This window comes from Anopheles merus, chromosome 2R (genome assembly GCF_017562075.2).
Source record: "Anopheles merus strain MAF chromosome 2R, AmerM5.1, whole genome shotgun sequence".
NCBI classification, from domain to species: Eukaryota; Metazoa; Arthropoda; class Insecta; order Diptera; family Culicidae; genus Anopheles; species Anopheles merus.
The window spans coordinates 45,051,606-45,065,300 of record NC_054082.1 but is presented as its reverse complement, the minus strand read 5'-3'; the positions used below and the strand labels follow the sequence as shown (position 1 = coordinate 45,065,300).

Here is a 13,695-nt window from a genome sequence, read left to right as displayed (position 1 = left end):
TTCGATCGATCCGCAACCAAGGGTTTGTTCTCGTGTCCATATTTATGAAGTTTGTCACCTCCTTCGCTCCTTCGGAGAAGGGGGCGGGGGGAGGTGCTTTCGATGTGATTGCTTTATTAGTGGCGTCGCCACTATGGGAAGGTTCTACTCTAGTGTGTGAGAGATTTTCACGCATTTCATGGAATTTGAAACGAAAACAACAAAAAAAAAACCCAGTTGATCATCACGCTCTTGTCGGTTGTTCGATGAGTGGCGATGCTTATTTTTATCTTGCTCATTGCACATAAGCAGTATGGCAAAACGTTAAGCCCAGATTACTCATCGGAAAGTTTGTGCGAAAAAGTATGCAAACATTTACTTTTATGTTCGGTTTTAAACACACGATATCTTTGCTGGTGATGCTCGCGGATGGTGTAGCGTCTAAAACTGTCGCGTACGCTAATGCACAATGTGCTGCGGGGATGGTTTTTAAATTTTGCAAAGCCACCCATCCTCAAATTTTACAACATCCATTACTCACCACGTTACCTACAAGCGCGCAAAGTCGTAAGGGCGAGGGGAACGTAATCGAAAAAGCACGTTGCGTCAACGGACGTCACATTTCTCCACGAGGTCGTTAAGAATTCCATGCGAGTTCGAGTTTGTCGATCGAACCGATCACAAACTTCCACCAGCAACCCTTCTCCCCTTTTACACCCTTAGCTTCTTTGTTGGCTGTGATTTGCCAAATAAAAGCAGCCAGCACGGAATTCAACCCGGTCCCGATTGCGAGTGTGGCTGTGGGTTTTAATTGATGTGTAGAAAGAAAGAAAAGATGTCCAGATACCATACCGGTACCCAACTCACTGACCAGCTCAGCCGTGATCAACCCAATCCATAGCACCCAGTGCCCGCAGGTGATTAATATTCTTTCCCATTCTTCTCTCGCAATCCTCCCGCACAACAGCATGCCAACAACGTGCGAGTGGCCGCCGAACAGTACGTCGCCCGGCGCATGGCGCGGAACAAATCCATGACGAAATCGATCACATCCGGGCTGGCCGGACCAATCCTGAGCATGGGCAATGTGCACTTTCTGGCCGCGGCCAAGAGTGGCACCTTTTTCGCCCGGGACAACGTCTCCAACTTCATCACCTGGTGCAGGTAAGCTCTTCGGGGTGTCCTGGGGACCCAGGGCGCCAAACGGCAGGACGAGGATACAGAGTATGCAACTCTGCGGACACTATCCTGTCGCTGACCCAGAAAACCCGTGCACTGCAGGCTCTAAAAATAGCAAACGGACGCGTTTGATGTGTCTGGAGTGTATTGGTTCCTACGTTGCCTTCCTGTCTGCAGTGTGGAGTCTATTGCGTGCGAAAAGCATTGCGGCAGTTGGGCGTTTTTTTGTGTTTTGTTTTCCACCGCACCAGAGAGTGCATGTATATTTCGATTTTCTATCTCCGTTTTTTTTTCACCCCATTCCAACCCACACAGAAAAAGCCTCCAGATTCTCGAGTGTCTGCTGTTCGAAACGGACGATTTGATAATGCGCAAGAACGAAAAACACGTCATCCTGTGCCTGCTGGAAGTTGCGCGTCGCGGTGCCAAGTTCGGTAAGTGTTTTTTTTTTCTACCGACTGCTTCATTGTGCGGGTTTTCCATTATTCCTTGGTATGCTGTGGCTCGGTATGCGCCACATCGTCTGGGTCAATAATGCTGGCCGCAGCGATGACTCAGACTTTCCCCACAAAGTCTGGCAAACCGCCACCGAGGACGTTTAAAATCAATATTTTCGACATTAGAAAAAAGGAAGCACTGTCTAATAATGCCCGATGATGTCATTGGTATTACCGTAGGTCAGGGTGTGGAAAATCATATGTTCTAGGCAAATGAAATGGTTGGACTGAAATGAAAAACGGGTTTTCCCCCCTTTGTTTATCAGGTATGCTTGCGCCCATGCTGGTTCAGATGGAACGGCAGATCGATCGGGAAATAGCGGCCGACAATCGGGCCAACGCGGGCGTCGGTTGCGGCACGCAGACCGAGGGCGGCGACGGCGATGGTACCGGTAATGGCGTCTCTACCGGGACGGAAACGGAGCTGTACGACAGTGACAGCGAGGAGGAGGACCACGAGTCGGAGTCGCCGATGCTGATGTACGGCCCACAGCCCCAGATCGTCACGAACGATCTGAAGAGCCTGGACGAAATGGTAAGTAAGGCAAAGCAGCAGCAAGTACGGCCATGGGAACCGGGGTTGGCGTGCATCTCTGGCAAATGAAAAGGTTGTAAATTTTTCCACCCTCCCCCCTATTCCTAGCCATATCTAGATGGGCAATGTAAGTTAGAAGCGAAACGTAAGCGCAAAAGAACTCCCGAACTGCCTTTTTGTGAGGTAAACAAATTGAAGCAAGTGACCGACATCGTTGTTAATGAGGATAAGCTGCCCTACACCCGGCTCCGGGGGAGCTAGTACCGCTGCCACGTCCATCAGATTAGGGCTACGTCGTGCGACCGTGTTGGGGAAGCTTAAAGAAGTGAAACGTCTTTATCCGCTTTGCCAGGCATTTAGCTCCAAACCCTAGCGGCCACCAAACCCTACCCCAGGGTCAATCCAATTTATCTCACCTTTCGGCCGAAGGCGAAGAAAAACGTGTGTGTGTCACATTGTCCTTCGACATTCCGGGGGAGCAGTTCGGGTCGGTTACGGTTGACAGAACGCACGACGTTACGCACGCTTAACTGCAACCGTATCCAACCTGCCCTCGATGCACGCGTGTGACTTTTGGTGCGGATTATGAATGGGCCGCTCTTTTGGCCTGCGTGGCCTTTCTCCTATCAGAGGAGAGGCATCTTGAACACGGCCAAGATGTTTACGATGACATCATAGGGACGCATTGACGATGAGATCAATAAGTGTAATAAGCAAACACGCGCAAGTCCTCGACGCTTCACTCGTTTGTAAGGATCGCTTTTAGGCAATGGTGAGATGTAGCAAGTGACATCACTACCATCGACCTGTCGTAAAAGACCTATGAGCTGATGTTTAGTAACCTTCCTGCGCAACAATGCAGGTGCAGGGTGACAAACTGTCTGTAAAATGCCACCGTGCTGTGGACACAATTAATTCGACAATTAGCATTCACCCGCAGGGGGCGGCCAGGAGGTCACTGATTGTTGACAAACACCGATTCACCATTATGTTTCGCCGATCGGCAGTGCCACCGGTAAGGGATAGGGAATGATTCGGTCGCAGGACTGGTTTGTTCGGCTCCATCAAACCGATGATGCAACACGCATCGTTCGTTGGGTCCCGCCGTTTGCAGCGACCTTGCCGATTAGTGGTGTGTAGCTGGCGTGAGCTGGGTGGTGAAATCACTCCCCTTAAGCACAAAGTAAAGAAACAACAACGCGTAGATGACGATGCTCGGTTTTTTTTGTTATTTGACACGCTGCTTGACAATTGACAGCAACAGCCGAAAAGTGTGTCCGGGCTACTTGTGGTGGTTCTCTTCTACCCCCTACTCACCCAGGATAGGTGCGTTGTGTCTTCCTGCTTTGGAGTACCTTTGAGGTACCTACAGCTGAGAGTTTTAGCGCGCACGACCACTCGCAAACAAGCAAAAGGTGTACTAAGACGTTTGAATCAGTTTGAGCAAATCTTGCTTTAACCGCGAGGGGAGGCCACCCGTATCGATCTCTCACTGTCGAGGCACGATCGAGGTGTAATGTTTTGCCGCCAAACAAAACGGTTTTTTTTTGTTGAAATTCAATGTTTCGTGTGATCCGTGCTCGGCACGCAGCAATATTTATGTTTTCTCGCTGAGTACTTTTTAAATTTTCGAGCGCATGTCAAAATAAACACTTCGAAATATCACGCAACATCTTCACTTCCAGTGAAACAAACAGCACGCTCACTCGTGCATGAGGATTGTGGACCTGGTTTGTTAAGCGTTTGTTTACTACACACTACAAACGTGCGTTTTTTTAAACATATAATCTTTGCCTACAAATTATCTCACTTCAGCTCTCGATGGGGAAGATAATAAATAATTTGGCGACGATGTGAGAACTGCCGGTCGTTGTCCTAAACTGTCTGCCAAAATATGGTTCGATTTATCATTTTTATGCTTATGCCAATGACGTCCGGCAGCCGAGATCATCCGGTTTGCTGCTTTTGGCAGGCGCGCTCATTTATCTCATCTAGCTCACATACATACACACGCACACACATCCCTATGCTTAGAGTTTCGGGTCGGATTGTTGTTTAACACCAACAACAGCAACAACAACAAAAAAACCAAATCTTATATGCCGCCCTTTTTATACGTCCCATTTACTCTGCTACCGCCAACCACTAACGCGTCGCCCCTCCCGGGGTTCAGCAAATTGTCACCGGGCCGCGGCATTCCACCCAGCACCACCGACGCCCAACATCATCCGGCCCATCGGTCCGGCCGACTCGGAAGGCTCGCCGTCGCTCGTGCCAAACGGTAAAAGCAAACGCGTGAAACCCGCAAACGAGTAGGAAGTGGTTCGCTAGATAGTTTTTCGCTAATAATCCACCCGCCAACCACCGCCAGCACCACCATCGCCACCACCACCACCACCGACACCATTATCCTGGCTACTCGTCTCTCCCTTCTGGTTCCCTCCTAGCAGTCGGTCCATTGCGTATGAGTATGCAAATGGGTTCTTTATAGGCTGGAGCCAGAACAACAGAACATGCGCGAGCCCCCTTCGTCCGGGAGATAGGGCATGGGGTGTGTGTGTGTGTGTGTGTATGACAACCTAGCAAGACAGCAAGACAGTGGCAGTGGACGGTGGCTACTTCTTCGCCAAGTTTCGTGCGGAATGGGCCGCAAGGAGCGTAGTTGGATGTGGGGTTAGGTCATATTTCTCTATCGGAACAGGTTCGTACGGTTTGGCGAGCGCGGAGGATTTGCCGTAAGAGCCACACGCGCTTACGACATTCTTGTTGCGAGGGTTCTGTGTGTGCGTATGTGTGTGTATATGTTGTCTGTCCACACTCTCTTTAAACAGCTTTACAGCTTAGGCCACGCAGTACGGCGGCTTTACTGCCCTTATGATGATGATGATGATGACCATTATTATTGGCATTAGCATTATTATTATTATTATTATTATTATTATTATTATTATTATTATTACAAACCTTTGGTCCGCGGCCACCTCGATCACGTACAAACGTGGACACACAGCCGACCCACATCCAAGCCACTTTCTTCGTCCTCCCGCGCCTCGACGACAATCTTGTTCTGATGTCCAGCCGGAGCGGAAAGCGGTACCCACCACACACGCCACCGTGTGCACACACACCATACCGCGATCGTAAACTGTGATCTTTGGCGTACTTCTCGGGGCGGTGTTTTAGACATTGCGCGACTACGATCGATCGCAACAGAGCAAGAGAGAGGGCAGAATGGCGCAACGTACTAGTGTCCGGCGGCGGGGACCGATACCAAACCCGGGTTCGATCGTGTGGGCGAACTTGGACCAGTGATCTTTGGTTACTGTATGGCTATTATTTGAACTGGTCCTATGGTCCGGTTGCCACCTAGCCTAGCCGTACCGCGATCAGGTACAGCTTGACGAGGGATGATGGTTAAGAACGACGTGGACTTCAATGTGGTTGGAAGTTTGCACAATTGCTCCACAGCGGCTAGTTTTGACGACCAAGTTGAGTAAAAACAATTCCCCTCGAGTTGACCATGCCTCTTGTGCCATAATAAGGTCCTAACCAACGAGCCTTCTCAACAATCCGTACACTTTAGTAATAGATGTTATAGATCATGCTGTAGACACCGCCGAGACGATTAGTGGGCTTAAACCCTTGGATTCTTTTTTATCATGTATCCTGACAGTATCGCTTGTGTTCACCTTCACCATTATGCTACCACACCCGCCCACGGCACGCGTAATCAATTGACGCCCAAACAAATGTTCATTAATTTATGCATGGTGTGTACACTGTGCTTTTCTATTATCTCTTCCTCTCTCCCCCCATCTATCTCTCTTCCCACAGGTTCGTGATCTGGTGGAAAAGTGCACCTGCCCGTCACAGTTCCCGATGGTGCGCGTCTCGGAGGGCAAGTACAGAATCGGCGATACCAAAGTGCTCATTTTCGTGCGGGTAAGTAAACGCTGCATACCGCCTTCCCTTAAACACGTCCCCAGTGAGCGAACCATAACTGCATCCAATACACTCCGGAAGAGGGAATAATGAATTAGGGTTTGTCCTCCGTGGGTTGAATGTTGAGCGGTTTCAGCCAAAGCGGCAGGCATTTACACAGCACACACCAGTGGGCAGAAGGTGGTATGTTGCCCAAGCCGAGCGGTGGGACAGAGTGACCGAAGGAAAGACATTCTGTAATCTTGAAACGTGTTGCTGCAAGCTGGGAACTCTTATGCTTTCCTGGAGCAGTATTAGGACTCGTTCTGTTTTTAAAACCATGTTTGCTCTTTTTCGGCATTCCGCAGCAGTGATGTCTTCAGCGTGTTGGTCAGCTGAGATTATCATTTTGTAACCAATTTGCTTCGGCTTTTCTATTATCTTTCTGTAGAAAAGGTCAAAGCAGTAGATAATATGTGTACGGCATTCTAGCTTAACTGCATACATATTTTGACTTCCGAGAATTTGTAGAGGAAACCGTGGGAACATTCGGCGTCTGTTTCTTTCTACTGCACTAAACCAGAAAACACCAAAGCAGAAGGAACCGTTTTTTACCTGGATCTAGATTCATTTTCTTTTGAGGATTAACATTTTCTTCGTTCGACAGAATTTATGGGGAAAGGACTTAGCGTCTTTAGATGGCTGAAAAGCAATCCTGAGCATCATTCTTGACAGATTTCTCAGAAGCTGATGTAAACAATGTAAATTAACCTGAACAAAACTCAATATGCAGGCGGCGTTGATTATGAATCTTTTAATGAATCTTACTCTCAACATCTTAAACTTTCAACTGGTGAGACGTGCAGACTGAAGAATCTCAACCCATTTCAATGATCCTTGACACCTTTTGGTGTGATGCCTTAACATTCATGTAGCCATTTCTTCCTGTGTCATTATCAAGTCGCTTCCGCTTTTGCGACACAACTTGATGACGGTTTCTTCGTGTGCCGTCATCGATTTTGTTGTGTAGTGTTGGTCGCCTTTGTTATCTTTGCCAGATAAGGGTTGGTTCATTGCTAACTTATTAGTTTTTCCTTTTATTTGTTTGCCGTCCTTCGTTGGTTGTTTTGATGTACGTTATCGTATGATTTAATGGAACGATATCACTATGAATTTATGCTAAAAAAACATATTTTTTTTTAAAACATTCACTTATTTATTAAAAGATTCCATAAAGATCAAATCGGCTAAAGGAATTATCGGACCAAAAGGGCAATATAACGTAATATTGCTCCAAATTACCAAACTATCTTATCACAGTTATCTTCCAAAACCGCTAGATGTGATAAAAAAGTCGATCATTGCAAAGCTAATAGATTTATCACATTATATTATCTTGAGTTATCAGCTCTTTGTTTACTTATAAAATTAAAAATCAACTGGACTGGACCGATGGAAATTGTTGATTCAGGCTACTGAAACAGTGTAAATGTGATGCGACTAAACCAAAGGTACAACCGAATTCAAAGGTACAAACGAATTCGAGGGTACATCACAGTGGTTTTATTTCTTCGTCAAACAAAGCGCAAGAGTTGAAGACGCATGGAATGTGGGTCAGTATTGCGTGAACGTGACTGCGCATCGCACTGCCGGAAAGGAATCGGTATGTGTGGACCAAAGAGTTTTGGTTCCGCTGCAATGAACCCTACAGATTACATAAATCAAAACCCCATGGGCTGGTATAGGGCCCACACCATCCATCGTTTGAAAATGTAACAATTTTTTTTACGAAATTGTGGACACCCAAACTCACCGCAGCATCGAAACATTAATCATTCATGAAACTGTGTTTGCGTTTTCCCTTGCGCGACCTCGGTATCCTGTGCCTGTTGTGTAGATTCTTCGTTCACACGTGATGGTACGTGTCGGTGGCGGCTGGGACACGCTTGCACACTACCTGGACAAACACGATCCGTGCCGCTGTCGATCACAGCATCGGTCGTCCGCCTCTGCCCGTCTGATCACCAAAACTACCAACGCCAATGGAATCGAGCTGCACAAAGCTCAGGTTCATTATGATCGGTAGGTACCGGAGGTCATCACATGCCAACCTGTAGTTGTACCCATTCTTGTGCGTTAGCAACTATTCTAACGATTTTCTTGAACTTACTCTTTACTCTTTCTTTAGTTCTGGTTCGCCGTGGAAAGCCAATGCTACTCCCAGCCAGAACGGATCGCCAATCAATAGCGGTACTAGTAACAACAGCAATACTTTGTCACCTCCAGCACGTGCGCGAAGTCGCAGCCGCAGTCCCAGTGCGCAACGGCGCTTACCGACTGAAAACGGAGTAAGTGTTAAAATACAATGAACTATGATAAGTTAAACTAATACACTATCTTCCTGTTCACAGGATAAACTCCAACCACCTGGATCACCGTTGAAAACGTCCCGACGCTCGGTTTCACCGAGTCCTCGCCGAATGCAGGAGAACAGTGTGGCCAACAAACGCAAACCGAGCGGAATACAGAGCAGTGCTGCCGGCGGTGTAGTGCACTTTGAATGTGATAAGGAGCTGGTAGCACCGGTAGTCGGAGCGACGACGGTCTTACCGTCGGAAGATGACAAGAACCGCTACGAGAGCGTCAGCGATAACGGTAGCGAGATAAGTGATGAGGGCTACCGCAGCCTGGGGCTGGTGCAGGGTGGCCAAACTGCAGGCCAAACAGCGAACGGTGCTGGCGGGTTGCGTAAAGGGTTCGGAAACAGTCAACAGTCGAGCGAAGATGCAGATACCAATGGTATGGATGGAATCGCACATATATGAATAGAATCGTTTAACAATTCATGTTTTCTTACTTTCCGCGTTTGATTCCAGCGCATCTCGAGACGACCACTTCGGACTCGCAGGCAAGCCCAACCGAGGATGAAAGCTCTACGAAAACGAACGACGAAGATCTGACGCCGATCTCGGACGAGCTGGCAGTGGCGAACGGATCGCCGGTCGGGCCCCACTTCGTCTCCGAGCACGATTCGCTCATCGATTGCCCGGACGGGGTGATCTCGACCGGTCCTGCATCCGGCTCGTTCGAAAGCTACGGTGTGTACGTGAACGATGACGAGATCACGGTGGACATTGCGAATGCGACCGGTTTGCGCAAGACGGGCTTTTCCGACCGTATCCTGGACCGTACCAGCGTGGTTGCCTCTGCTGCCGCTACTGGTGGTGCTGGCGGTGTCGGTTCACGCATTCCGCGTTCCCCGGTCGGGCCACGACGCAAGGAAAGTGCCGAAAGCACCGCCAGCGGCACGGTTACCGACGAGTTGACGGTGGCACCCGGGCTCCGCAAGCCATCCATCGCCAAATCGGTCACGCGCAAACCGACCGCACTCGCCGGTTCCACCGCTGCGACGGGCGAATCGTCGGCGAAGGAAACCAACACCTGGAGCGGACGATCGAACAAGAAGCGACCATCGCTCACGTCCCAGACGTTCAGTGCGGCGAGCAAGGGTGCTGGCGGCCCGCCAGCGCCCGGACCGTTCACGCGCAATTCACCCGTTCGTGCCTCGCTGGCGGCGGAACGCACAATGACCGGCAGAAACAGGACGCCGAAAGCGACCGGATCGGCATGCACCTCCACCAACACGTCCCCGAGCAAGAGCTCAACGGACGCGGTGGCGTTGCTGCTGCAGCAAATCAAGGACACGCTGGACTCGGGTACGAACGATACGCAGATCGTCGAACGCGTAAGGCGGCTGGTATCGCAAACGAGCGTACCGGACGAGCTGGTGGACGATTTCACCACCGCCTGGGTACACTCCAATGGCAATCTCGATCGGTCGAAGGTGATGGTGGCAGGCGTCGGCACAGGCGCGTCCCCGTCCAAGCCACACTCCACACTGTCCAAGCGGGCAAGCACGCTCTCGAACGCTTCGGATAGTACGCAGTCCAACTGTCGCGATTTAGCGTCCGTCGTTTCGCCTAGGCGTCTCGACAAGGGCCTGTCGAAGATTCCGGCTCCCGTTCGCTCCAACACGGGCCTGTATTGACGATGTGTGGCGTACCCCCCTGTACGTCCGAACGGCGTGCTACCCTAACCATATCCAGAACCAGCATGTGAGCGGACGTTCAAGCTAAATACGGTATATTTCCATACCAGCAGCGCTGCTGCACTTCCGATTAAGTTTGCTAGCGCATTGTTATGGACGACGAGAGAAGAATGAATTTGCCTGCCAGGCCCTTTTTGTAGCTGAAACGATTATTTGGATTTTGATTTCCTCAAAACGGCTCCACCGTTTCATAACTAACCGACAAACCTTCCGAGGGTTTCCCACATTGTATCTGGCTTATTCTTTGTTTGATACCATATCAGATTTAAACTAGAGGAAGTCGTTTTTGGTGACTGAACAGAGAGAGAGAGAGAGAGAGAGAGAGAGAGAGAGAGAGAGAGAGAGAGAGAGAGAGAGCGAGTTACTCCTTGAGAGGGAGTACAATTGACGTTGGCGTTATCATTCCCGGAGTATGACACGCAACATCCTCATGTTTGCCATTTTTTGCGGTCCATGTTTTGCTTCCCGTTGTTATTGTGCTTAGGATTGTTTTGTAGTTAAAAGATGATTTAAAGAAAAAAAAAGCCGTGCTATACATACAACTTGTAATGCCGTACCCTATCATTATGCGCTTCCATATCGCAGCCTTGCGCGAACATGCTCTTTTTCTCAATAATAATTACTGGTGTTTTACGTTCCTAGCACGTGTTTACCCGAAAGATGGCGAATGGAAATTTCAAAATGCCACGTTAGGCGCTAGCCATCCCAACTGCTATGTGCATTCACTATCGTTTATCTGGAATAAAACTAAAACTAGACACACGTTGAGGGGGTAGGAAAAAACACTAACTAAAGATGCTTTTGATCCCTGAGAGTGCTGAAGAATGACTGACTTTTGCTTTTTACCGAGATAGTTTAGGAAAGGAAGAAAATAAGATACGAAATGTAGAAACCCTTTTCACACTACAATATATCGACTGCTTAGTGAAAAGAGTTTTTTTTTTACTAGACCGTAGTTGATATCGGTGAGAATTTACCGAAATAGATAAAGTGCTTGCAGGAAAAGGCATGTTTTAATACGAACCGCCCGATACGATGCGTCAAGTCTTTCCCATTTTTATGTAGCGTAACAAAAGCCGCATTTTTTAATCATTGCACATTTCCCATTTTTATGCCCTTTCTGCCTTTATGGGAGCAAAATGAGAAGCGCTGTGCGTGTAAAGCAGTGCAATTTCCATGACCGCCACTAAACTACAAATTATGAAATAAAAAGTACGAAATTCGTAGCGTCCAGCGTGAGTAGCGAGCCGGTTGAAGTACTACTATAGCCGTATTGAGCAAGATGATAACAATTCATATTAAAATTGATTGACATTTACAGATAAACAGGCAAAAATTGAGTAAAACGTAGCATAGACTATGAAACACGCGGTCAATACAATAGTGGCTAGAAAGGACGGTTTGCATGTTGGATTCGAAAAAACGGAAAAGCAATTCTGCACGTACCTTTATCACCTGGTGATGAGGAATGTGACGAAGGCGAGGAAAAGCAAGAAAAGTGGGATTGAGAAGCATTAGGCATAATCAAAGAGTGCTGTGCAATATGAGTGCGCAATTGTGTTAAGTTTGCTAAACTTGGCGTAGAGCGCAGTCAGGATGACAATTTACAATTGATGAAACATAAAGAAAAAAAAAGTTACTAACAAAACGCGCAGTTCTTGCAAGAAAATCAAAAAATCACGTTTAAAAAATCACACGATAAAACCTAGTTACGTACACATTGTTTAAAGTTTTCTTTTTGCTGTTTGCTTTTAACAGTGTATCAAGAATTAAAAAAAAAGGTAGGACAGCATATGTAATAAACTCCACTATCTTATTTGTGGCAATAATAAACGTAAATAAACGTGAAACCTACATCATTGCAGTGATTGGCCTGTGAGTAGAATAACAATAGTTTGCATAGAAATGAATCCGAAATTAGTCGATCGAGCTCTGTTACATTTTGAATACTGATCAACAGCATATCTATCATCGGCCAACCGTGAAATGTATAGGGTATTCCAAGGGTTCTCATAGTTGCAGGACACTTCCTTGACCCTTTCTTATGGGAAGTGAACTTCATTTGCTGGAAATTGGAATACATGGCACTTTTTTTGGACAGGCTCGTTGACAATTCCTATTGGATTTGTCTAACAAGGGGAGAGAGTAAAATTCTCATTACATTATCAAGGAGCGGATAACGTGTCCCACAGCTGTGAGAACTCCTGGAAATCCCTGTATACCACACTTACACAGCCTTATACAGCCTTCACGATCGACAGGATGGAGACGAACTGCCTGCTGGTCGTTAAAAGTTTCACTTCTAAAGCACAGTATTACGGTGCGACCTCGAGGGGATAGACGAGTGTATGCAATCTTGCAATCGTCGACCTTACCAACAACTACATTACAATTAATATCTCGACAATGGTGGATGCTCGTTATGAGAATGCTGAACTCTGCTGGGATGAAAGGTATGTTCGCGATCGACTGGGGGTTTTGGTGGAACAGAATCTAACGGAGACTGGAAACACCAGGCTGTAGTTGTTCGGTTATGGACTGAGCTACCTGAAGACCTATTGGTAATCGATCATGTCGGCGCGACGTGACCAATCGGGAGCGGACTAATGAAGAAGACGGTAATTGTTGGTACACGTCCTCGCTTCTTTATTCGGGACCGCACGTTCACTAGATAAACACAGGATACAGCACTTGTTGTTTTTCACTTCATAGTTCACCTATAACGAGTCCGAAAGATTTAATGCTTATCCCAGCCAAACGACTTGCCGGGTGTCGGAAGTTTCGCAGCTGATCTGTGTGAATAAAAGTGAAAAGTTAGTAAGAAGTGTCACATCCCCCCACCTAGGAAGGATTGCTAAAAAATACACTAGCTACCCCTTTTCCGCCAGTAGCTTCTGCGTGGTCAAATCAATCGGTGGAGCAACTTCGCGACGTGCATCACGGATCACGTAGTGGTTAGCAGACAGTCTGAAACGGGGTTCGTATGTTTGAGAAACACTGACTACTGATACACGATGCGCGATGGTGCCGGCTGGCAACTACATACTTGTGTGCTGGTCCATCGGGTAGATTCGGTGGCGGTTGAGTTCTGGCTGCAATTCCATCCTCAAAGCGAAGAGCGTTCGTATGTTGTCGCTGGAAAACCGTCCGTCCGGGAAAACAGATTAGATTACATAATGGTAAATCTTCTGGGGCATCGCAAATTTGCTCGAACGATAGGCGTTCGGCAGGGTACTTACACCGAGCAGAAAGTTGCGCAGCTTCTGCAGCATCGGCGAAATATCACGACGCACTACTCCGGACATGTTTCCTGCCGTAAAAACGCGCTTGATTTCGAGCGGATAGAGTTTCCCCGGTACGTTCCCAGCTGTTTGATTTCTGTGCAATGGAAAAGCAATGTTTTGATTCCGCTCCAACGCATGACAGAAGCTGCGGGCGCTCGATTATCCGGGTCGCAGCCGTTGAAGTCATCTAGT

The 13,695-nt window shown here is 47.8% G+C and overlaps 2 protein-coding genes across 2 annotated transcripts in view; one reads left to right on the top strand and one right to left on the bottom strand.

The window, feature by feature from the left end:
* The window catches only part of LOC121590258 (GAS2-like protein pickled eggs), a 34,715-nt gene extending 22,642 nt beyond the window's left edge, over positions 1 to 12,073 (top strand). Inside the window, exons 4-11 of the mRNA XM_041909742.1 lie at positions 947 to 1,143; positions 1,474 to 1,592; positions 1,922 to 2,190; positions 6,025 to 6,132; positions 8,009 to 8,193; positions 8,300 to 8,459; positions 8,523 to 8,910; positions 8,988 to 12,073. Coding sequence (XP_041765676.1) covers positions 947 to 1,143; positions 1,474 to 1,592; positions 1,922 to 2,190; positions 6,025 to 6,132; positions 8,009 to 8,193; positions 8,300 to 8,459; positions 8,523 to 8,910; positions 8,988 to 10,159 — 2,598 coding nt within the window. The 3' untranslated portion in view covers positions 10,160 to 12,073. The remainder of the gene's footprint in view (positions 1 to 946; positions 1,144 to 1,473; positions 1,593 to 1,921; positions 2,191 to 6,024; positions 6,133 to 8,008; positions 8,194 to 8,299; positions 8,460 to 8,522; positions 8,911 to 8,987) is intronic.
* Positions 12,074 to 12,841: 768 nt separating this feature from the next.
* Positions 12,842 to 13,629, bottom strand: LOC121590262 (NADH dehydrogenase [ubiquinone] 1 alpha subcomplex subunit 7-like). Its single transcript, XM_041909757.1, has 4 exons — positions 13,459 to 13,629; positions 13,266 to 13,354; positions 13,094 to 13,186; positions 12,842 to 13,011 (listed from the first exon to the last, which is right to left on the bottom strand). Exons 1-4 carry the CDS (start codon positions 13,522 to 13,524, stop codon positions 12,957 to 12,959), a joined length of 303 nt encoding a protein of 100 aa, XP_041765691.1. The 5' UTR covers positions 13,525 to 13,629; the 3' UTR covers positions 12,842 to 12,956.
* Positions 13,630 to 13,695: the final 66 nt, after the last annotated feature.

Bases quoted from the DNA above. Each gene is read 5' to 3' on its own strand.
- LOC121590262 (XM_041909757.1), bottom strand. From the start codon at position 13,524: ATGTCCGGAGTAGTGCGTCGTGATATTTCGCCGATGCTGCAGAAGCTG. The intron at 13,355-13,458 runs GTAAGTACCCTG...ACGGTTTTCCAG, and splicing joins TGCGCAACTTTCTGCTCGGT to CGACAACATACGAACGCTCT. The intron at 13,187-13,265 runs GTATGTAGTTGC...ACCCCGTTTCAG, and splicing joins CCCGATGGACCAGCACACAA to ACTGTCTGCTAACCACTACG.